This window comes from Doryrhamphus excisus, linkage group LG12 (genome assembly GCF_037039965.1).
Source record: "Doryrhamphus excisus strain RoL-2023G ecotype Guam linkage group LG12, RoL_Dexc_Guam_v1.1, whole genome shotgun sequence".
Taxonomy (NCBI): Eukaryota; Metazoa; Chordata; class Actinopteri; order Syngnathiformes; family Syngnathidae; genus Doryrhamphus; species Doryrhamphus excisus.
The window spans coordinates 467462-476595 of record NC_136368.1 but is presented as its reverse complement, the minus strand read 5'-3'; the positions used below and the strand labels follow the sequence as shown (position 1 = coordinate 476595).

The 9134-nt window shown below is 47.7% G+C and overlaps 1 protein-coding gene across 2 annotated transcripts; it reads left to right on the top strand.

The window, feature by feature from the left end:
* The first annotated feature begins 3460 nt into the window (after positions 1-3460).
* tent5c (terminal nucleotidyltransferase 5C) lies at positions 3461-6898 on the top strand. 2 transcript variants are annotated; one of them, XM_078795119.1, is made up of 3 exons: positions 3461-3701; positions 4184-4323; positions 5532-6898. In XM_078795119.1, exon 3 carries the CDS (start codon positions 5554-5556, stop codon positions 6706-6708), a length of 1155 nt encoding a protein of 384 aa, XP_078651245.1. In that variant the 5' UTR covers positions 3461-3701; positions 4184-4323; positions 5532-5553; the 3' UTR covers positions 6709-6898. The 2 variants fall into 2 exon arrangements, with proteins under 2 accessions (XP_078651245.1, XP_057938059.2); XM_058082076.2 differs by lacking the exon at positions 4184-4323 and having other exon boundaries at positions 3468-3701.
* The last annotated feature ends 2236 nt before the right edge of the window (positions 6899-9134 follow it).

The following is a 9134-nucleotide window of genomic DNA, read 5'->3' as shown; positions in this document are numbered from 1 at the left end:
AATTATTCCACAACTCCACAATTGTGCCAGGATTATTTGGTATTTGGTATTTGGTAATCGAGCCTTTTGGAAAGCTGTGAAGTTTGACAGATGAAAAATGGCGGCCGGGATGCTAAGCTAGGCGGGTATGTTGTGCGAAACTGACCGATGCTAGCTAGGTCTTGGCCGCCAAACTTCATCTGGAATTTTTTTTTTTTTTTTTTTTTGGAGGGGGGGTTGGTTGGACATACTTGCGTTTCATTGGACTGTGACGACAGGGATCACGGGGGGGGGGGGGGGGGAGTACGTTGTTCCACTGTTTTCAATTCCACTGAAAAGTGGTCTCATTTCACAAAAGGCTCAGTTGGTGACACCCCCTACCCCCCTCCCGGTCCCCCGTCGTCCCTCCTCATGCTGGGGGGGTTCCCACCCATCCAGGTGCCAGCGATCCAGGAGCCGCGTGGGCAGTGTTTGTATTTTTACCGGACTACAAAGCGAAGTGAGTGTAAATAGGATTGAATAAAGATGTTGCTACAAGCGAGCGGGACGCCTCACGCCTGACCTTGGTTTGTTTGTGGACCACATGATCCGCCCCTTAACCACCTGTGCTTCTCACACAGAAGCCGGCGAGGCGGGGGGGAGGAAGGAGCACAGCGAGGACGGGCTTCCAGAAGGTTGCTGGAAAAGTCCTGCTTGCGGTTTTTGTGGGGGCGTCGCCCCGTCCACGCATCCGCCCATCGGCACCGAATGACGTGCAGGTGTGTTGGCGCCCGACTTTCCCACGCTGACGTTACACAACACCGCAAACTAGTCCCGAGCAGCTTACGTGTCAGCAGGCTGTCCTACAAGTACTTTTACTGCGGGAGATACTCCAAATGATGAAAGATACTCCAAATGATACTCCATATCATTTTGGCGATAATATCAGATGTACTTCTAATTTAAGAAGTAGTATATCATCTCATGTGTACGCAGTACGCACAATCATAGTTTTCCTTGTGATATTAATATTATGAAGTCAAATTCTACTTGTTTTCATTGCGAAAAGGAAATTGGAATTTTTGTCATATGACCTCTAAGATGAGATATTTAAACAAGAAATGTAAATCACTCTTAGACGGTATTTACTTTGTCACCTTTAAAACGCTATTTCAGCAAGAAAAAATATTCTAGTTCCCAAATATTTGTCAACTTTCAAGGAAAATCATGAAATTGAAACAAATGAGCAATTAACAAATAGGTTACTTGTAGTCATTATTACAATGGTTGTAATGATAATCATGAATTAAATTATTAATGCACAAGTTTAAAAATCGTTTAGAAATAATAACAAATCTCCAAAACACAAAAAGACAAAGTCCAAAGTACGACCTGCGGCGTGTTATGGAAGTACTAACATTCAAATGTATATGAAAAAGTCCAAATATGATGGGAATAAAGTCCTTGTGATGGTAGTAGTAGTCGTAGTAGAAGTAGTAATAGTAGTAGTATCAAAGCAATGGCAGCATGTACATGGGGGGGTGCAAACACTTCCTGTGACGGGACAGGAAGCAAAGAGGCTTTTAGCGTCCTGGCTGAGTCACTCTGAGCAAATAAGAACACAGCTTAGAGCAGCGGAACCATTAATGGATCACTTTATGTTTGCACACATGGGACTCACGTGCACGCTTCCATCTGTGTGTCTGTGTGTGTGTGTGTGTGTGTGTGTGTGTGTTCATCACGCTTGATGCTGTCCATAAAAGTTCTTTATGCTTGCAAGTTTAGTTTTCCCATACATTTGACCTTTCTTTTAAAATATTTTTGTCATATTTTGACTTCATTCCCATAATATTCAAACTTTTTCCTCAACCAAATTTTCCCAAAATAAACAATTATTTTAATATAATATATAATATGTATTTCAACTCCATGCTCCTAAAATGAGGTTATCGTTCCTCATGATGATATCAGTTTCTTCTATTAAAATGGAGACCTTTTTTAGAATAATATTTAGCCTTTATTCTTGTAACATGATAGCTTTTCTGTTAATTATATTTAAAATGACTTTTTTGCTTTTTTAAATTTAACTGAGATTGTTTCTGTAATATTTCAACTTTTATGCTACTAAAATGATGTTATTTTTGTCTTAATATTTATGTTAGTAAAATTGCAGCTGGTTTTGTATTTATGGATCATCCTTGGATTGAAATCACGCACGCATTCCATTAGCCCCACCCCCACCCACCGTGGCTGTGGGGAACAGCGTCTGTTCCGGGGTGACTTTTGAACCTTCTTAACCGCCGTTGAAGCGTAATTCCAAAGTGACGGCGCCCACCGGTGGCCTGGCATGCACATTCCAGCTTTTGCAGCTTTTGGGTCCCTTTTTGCTTCTCTGCTGTCGGGTAGAAGTTCCCTTGAAAGATGGACGTTTACTACGATGAAAGGGGATTCCCACACAGAGATGTCGTCATCGTGGGAGGAGGACTGCTGTGACGACCCATGGCGTGCTTCCACGGCATCGTCATGACTCCCACTAGAACACCAAACACTTTGATAGGTCAAACCTTTCATTCAAGTCTCATCTTCCACCGTTTTGGACATTATTTTCAACAATAAAGACAAAAAGGACTATATGTGACCTTTGGCCTTGGGTTCGTGGAAAGGGCGGGGTGAGGAAGGTGGAAGCAGGAAGGGCTAACTTGACATGCTAATCTAAATACACCCCCCCCCTCCATACTAACATCTTATTCTCATACTTTTACCACTTTCTTCTTCTACATTTCATTCATGGATGGTTTTATTCTTGTAAGTTTATGACCTTATTCTTGTCAATATACAACTTTTTTTTCTTGGAAATGTACGACTATTCTCTGAATATCATATTCTTTTCTCATAGATGTACAACTTTATACTGGTAAGTTTGTGACTTCATGTATGACTTAAGTCTTGGAAATTTGGGGATAATATCACAACTTTTTTTTAAAATTGTAAATACACCTTTATTCTTGTAAATTTAAAACTTTTTTTCTCATAAATGGACAACTCCATTCAGGTAAATTTACAACTTCATTCTCATATCACCATTTTTTTTCTCTGAAAAGTACGATTATATAATTTATAAGTTACATTATTACTATTTATATTATTTCTATTATTAAATAATTTTTATTTCATATTGAAATTTTTTATTCAGTTACATTTTTTGTGTCTATTGTTTATGTTGAAATGTAATGAAAATAATTGAATTCATAACACTATTAATAGAAGTCTTCTATGGTCACCTGGCAACGCCAAACCACGAGCCACCAATCAGAGGGCTCGAAAGGGCGCCTTGACGCGAACTAACTTATAACTATAACTATATATAACTAACTTGTTAGGCAGTGATCCGCTTTGGCTTCATAAGGCACTACAAGCGTTTGTTGTTAACCTTTAGTATTATTAGACAACCGAGAATGGCAAAGAAAAAGAAAAGAGGAGCCCAGAAGCGGGGACTGCATCGTGGCGCGGAGGCATACCTCGGAGTCGTGCTGCGGTCGTATAAGACCTGACACCGAGGCGTCGAAGAGGACGCATTAAAGAGCGAGCTAACGGCGGTGGAGCACAGTGTCCGCGTCAGAGGCGACCCGTGCGGACTCATGCTGGCTGGGGACACCGAGGACATGTAACATCCTGCGCCTGCCTGTCCGCCTCCAACCCCCCCGCAAACACTCTGACAGCCCACGGGGAGCTCTTTTGGAAAAGTACGTATATTTCATCTCTTGTCCGGTTGCTAATGGCGACCGTAAAAGTTTTGTGATGAAAAAGCCGAGTTTGAAAGATTGCTCCCACTCCGCCCTTCTTCAGACTAGATGGCGAACAGCTGTGGCGGTCGTTCGCCGTCGTTGGTCGACATATGGAACGGAAATACTCCGCTGACTAACTACCTAGCAAACTTGCTAACTTCACACTTCAACTAACTAGCTAGCGAGCTGACGTCACTGCTCTTTCTATTTTACTCTGTAGCTTCGTGTTTCTTCTTCGGTCGCTCAACATTAGCTGTTGATATTTTACGATGTATGGATTGTTTTGTGTTTAAAAAAAGACTTTTAACGAGCGCTTGGTGTCTCTCTCAGCACTTCTAGAATAAAAGCACAGAGCGCGTGAGGTTTCTAGAACTGTGTGCGCGTGCGCGCGTCACCACTCTTCACGTCCCACTTTTTGATTTGGCCTTTTTATTTTTCAGTCGTTCGACCCAAAGATGAGATCGTGTCGACGCGGATATCGGACACAGTTTCATGTTTCGGCCCATCCACCGACTGCCGTTCGTGTTCGTACTTTTGATTGACGGCTCGCGTGACTGCACGCCACCTGCCACTTCATTAGGTACACCTGCCTCTACAAACATCAGTGTTTATTTTTGTGCTTGGAGTACGTACACGTCAAGCTGAACGCTTGGAGCGAATATTTGGACTCCAGACGGGTGCCAAAATATTAGGAACATATCTCGCTGTACCTAATGTTGTGTCCTGTGGAGTGCGGCGGTACCTCGGTTAACGACTGTCCCGGTTGGCACTGTTTTTTTTGGTTAACAGCCAAACTTTTTGCCAAATTTTTGCCCTGACTTGCGTTTGCCTGCTTGTTTAGCGTCCAAAATAGCGTCCAGTTCACCGAAGACGAACTCTTGTGATACTTGCATGTGATACATTTTTATGTATAAACACATTTGAAATATTTGCTGTTACATGAACATTGCAGTACTGCATATTCAGCATCCTGCGACTCTTAAGTGCATGAGTGACTTGAGTGTTACTTATAGGCATGTATGAGTGACATGATTGTTCTCTGTAGGTGTGTATGAGTGACATGAGGTTACACCGGAAGCGTGCCCGAGTGTTCACCAGTAAAGTGCACGAGTGACACGAGTAATCACTAGAAATGTGCATGATTGTAACACTCATGTTCACTGGAAGTTGGCATGAGTGTTCTAGAAGCGTGCACGAGTGTTCGTCTGTAAAGTGCATGAGTGACATGAGTGTTTATTATAGGTGTATGAGTGAATTGGAAAAGCGCATGAGTGACATAAGTGTTCATTGTAAGCGTACGAGTGACTCTTTCACTGGAAAACTGCATGCGGGTTCATTGTAGGCGCATGAGTGATGTGTGTTTATTGGAAAAGTGCATGAGTGACATGTGTTCATTGTAGGCGTATGAGTGACCCGAGTGTTTACTAGAAGCGTGCATGAGTGACATGTTTATTATCGGTGTGAGTGAATTGGAAAAGTGCATGAGTGACACAAGTGTTCCTTGTAAATGTATGAGTGACTCTTTCACTGGAAAACTACATAAGGGTTCATTGTAGGCGTATGAGTGACGTGTGTTTATTGGAAAAGTGCATGAGTGACCCGAGTCTTTACTCGAAGCGTGAATGAGTGATGACCAGAAAAGTGCATGAGTGACCCGAGTGTTTACTAGAAGCGTGCATGAGTGACACGAGCCTTGACGCATGTGCACAAGTGCATCTCAACCACGCTGTATCTTGGGGCAGTGGTGGTTTAAGTCACGTGACTGACGGACGTCCTTCTGCCCCCCAGGTAAAATAAACGCAGCAAGAAGATGGCCGCCAAGGAGACAACCAGCAGCGGCGTCAGCGTCCTGTCGTGGGAGCAAGTGAGTCGCCTGGACGAGGTCCTGAGCGAGGTGGTCCCCGTCCACGGCCGCGGCAACTTCCCCACGCTGGAGGTGCGCCTGAAGGACATTGTGGCGCGGGTGCGCTCCAGCCTGGCGCTGAGCGGCGTGGGCGTGAAGGACGTGCGTCTGAACGGCTCCACGGCGAGCCACGTGCTGGTGCAGGACATCGGCTGGAGCTACAAGGACCTGGACGTCATCTTCAGGGTGGACCTGCCGCACGAGGCCGAGTTCCGCCTCATCCGCGACGTGGTGCTGGCCACCCTGCTGGACTTCCTGCCCGAGGGCGTCAACAAGGAGAAGATCACGCCCATGACCTTGAAGGAGGCCTACGTGCAGAAACTGGTCAAGGTCAACACGGAGCAGGACCGCTGGAGCCTCATCTCGCTCTCCAACAACGACGGTCGCAACGTGGAGCTCAAGTTTGTGGACTCCATCCGCCGCCAGTTCGAGTTCAGCGTGGACTCCTTCCAGATCGTCCTGGACTCCATGCTGGCCTTCTACCGCGGCGAGGACGCCGCCGCCGCCATGACGCCCACGCTCCACCCGGCCGTGAGCGGCGAGAGCATGTACGGCGACTTCCAGGCGGCGCTGGGCCACCTCCGCGACAAGCTCATCGCCACCAAGCGGCCCGAGGAGATCCGCGGCGGCGGCCTGCTCAAGTACTGCAACCTGCTGGTGCGGGACTTCCGGCCCGCCAGCGAGGACGAGCTGAAGGCGCTGGAGCGCTACATGTGCTCGCGCTTCTTCATCGACTTCCCCGACATCGGCGAGCAGCAGCGCAAGGTGGAGGCGTACCTGCACAGCCATTTTGTGGGCGAGGAGGCCAGCAAGTACGACTACCTCATGATCCTGCGCCGCGTGGTCAACGAGAGCACCGTGTGCCTCATGGGCCACGAGCGCCGCCAGACGCTGCACCTCATCTCCCTCATGGCCTTCCGCGTGCTCGCCGAGCAGAACGCCATCCCCGACGCCTCCTGCGTCACATGCTACTACCAGCCGGCGCCGTACGTGCGCGACCACAACTTCAGCAACTACTACGTGGCCAACCAGAACATTCCCACGTGGCTGCCCTGCAACTGACGCGACCCCGCCCCGCCCCGCCCTGCCCCGCCCATGCTGCTGCTGGAGGAACCGCACTGAACTTCCTCTTTGTCATTCCCGCCCGGAAAAGTCATTTTTACATCTTTTGATGTAATGATGATGATGATGATGGTGGTGGTGGTGGTGATGATGATGCCGCCTTCAATGCATGACAAAAAAGTTGAAAAAGTTCCAAGTGCCAAGTTTGGGCTGGGGGGGGGGGGGGGGCTGCTTTTGGGCCAAAAGGAAAATTTACTTTGGTTTCTTTTTTTTCTTTTCCAGTGCAGAGTGGGCGCTCTGTCTTGTATTCAACTATCTCTGCAGGGGCCACGCGATGATGGGCCACGCAGGGTGGGCGCACCTGAAACTGGACCCCTGCTGCCGCTATAATTAGACCCCCCCCTCCGTGCTGCCTTCTGGAACCCATGTGTGGTCATGGGGCCAGGCGGCCGGTGCGCCACTTGGCTGCCATGTTGGCCCTTTTGGCCTGACGCGTGGCTTCAAGCCCCGCCCCCTCATGATGACATCACGCCATTGTTATTATTAGCTCATCATTTTAGCCACGCTTGGCAGTGATGGGCGGCAGTTGGGGCCGAGCCTGTCGGGAAATAACTTACGCAAGGGTCACCAACCCCGTGTGCCGCCCCCGCCTGCCGCCCCCGCCTGAGCCCCTCGCAGTCCATCCGTTTCTCGGAACGGTGTTTGCGGCAGATAACCGGCAGCACCGTCATTTTGGAATGATGTGAATTATGAATTATAAATGATGAAATATGACGCCCGGCCCAGGAAGTCCTTTTTTGTTGCTTAGTTTGGACACTCTGACCTCCCCCCGTTTCAGTTCGCATTTTTATTTTCTTTTGGTTTGAAGTTTGTTTTTGTTTTTTTTGCCCCCCCCTGCTGCGCCCCCTGGTGGCGTTGGCCCCACCCTGAGAGGAATGTAAATAGCTCACTGCTCAGGGACGGAACCTGTTGTGTTTTTTAGCGAGGCGTAATCGTTGTATAGCGCCCCCGAGCGCCCCCCGAGCGCTCGCTGTGGCTCGTCAAAGCTTCTTGGCTAGCTTGGCGCGACCTTGGCATGCGTCCTGTCGGGTACGCAGATTAGCCGATATCATCCTGCTGGGGCTCACTTCCTGGTTGGGCAGCGGTTTCTGTGCGATGGCGCCGCCTTAGGATTGGGATGGCAACCCCCACCCCCACCCCAGACTGCCTTGGTGAGCTTTTTGGGGTGTTTTTGCCGCCGAGGATGGCGATAGCTTCCACTTGTGTCCAGCGTGCCTGTCAGACGGTCGTCAGGGTTAAATGCCCTTTGGGAGAAAAAGTGAGGATGTCAGCGACTTTTGTTTATTTTTCTGCTGTAAACTCGTCGTAGTTACATTTTTCGCTACTGGCGTCGGTGGCGCCGTGGCGTGGGTGGATGGTCCGTGGCGACACGTGTGTGACGTTCAAGTCTTAACGCCGAGAGGACTTTCTCAAGAATCATTTTCTTTTCTTTGCAGCAGATTTGTGTTGATGAACGTGTGTGTGCGTGTGCGTGTGTGTGAGATTATGAAATGTATCAATCTTGAGATTATTTTGTAAAAATAGGACAAGAAAAAAAGATCTTTTGTCGCATTGATGACGGTGATGATGACATTTTTTTTCTTTCCTCATTTGTCGGCACCTTGACCTCGTTGGACTTTTTCCTTGTGGATGAAAATATGCCTGAAGAGGAAATGATGAATAAAGACATTGAATGCAACACCATCGCTCTCCTCTTCCTGAGGTCATGTGACTGCTCTCTTGGCAAACACGACCTCTGACCCAACTTGACTTTTCAGTCGGACATGGAGAAACTTGCATTTAGCTTCAATGGTTTAGCATGGGGTGTCCAAAAAATGAAAAGAAAAAAGCAGAATAAGCTCAGGAAAAATGGCATTTTAGCATAAAAATAAGTTTATAAAAAATAAAGTTTTAATGTTCCAAAAATGAGACCATAGCGTCTGAACAAAGTCAGAATCCAAGTAAGAAAGTTGTATGGAAAGGTTAAGGGTTTGGGTTCGGTTTAGAGGACTAGGGTGGTTAAAACTGTCCATCCAGTTGGACTACGTACGGGGCATCCAACCGTGGATCCACCCTCCAGTCTTCCGGGAATCATTACGCCATGTAAAGTGTCGAGCAGCGAGGCGCCGTGCAGCGGGGTATCGAACCACCCCCGGAGCCACTAAAACATTTTACGGCTGCTGAGCTTGCCGCTTTGGGTTACCATGGAAACACAACACTTTCACACACGCGCGTCCCCAACGTGTTTTCAATGGACACGTGACCTGCCTTCATGACTGACAACTGCTTCGCATGGGAGGCCACGCCCCTTTAAAAAGCAGTCACGTGCCAAAATGATAATCAGATGACGCCGTTTATCCTCATTGGGGTGGTGGGGGGTGCTGGAG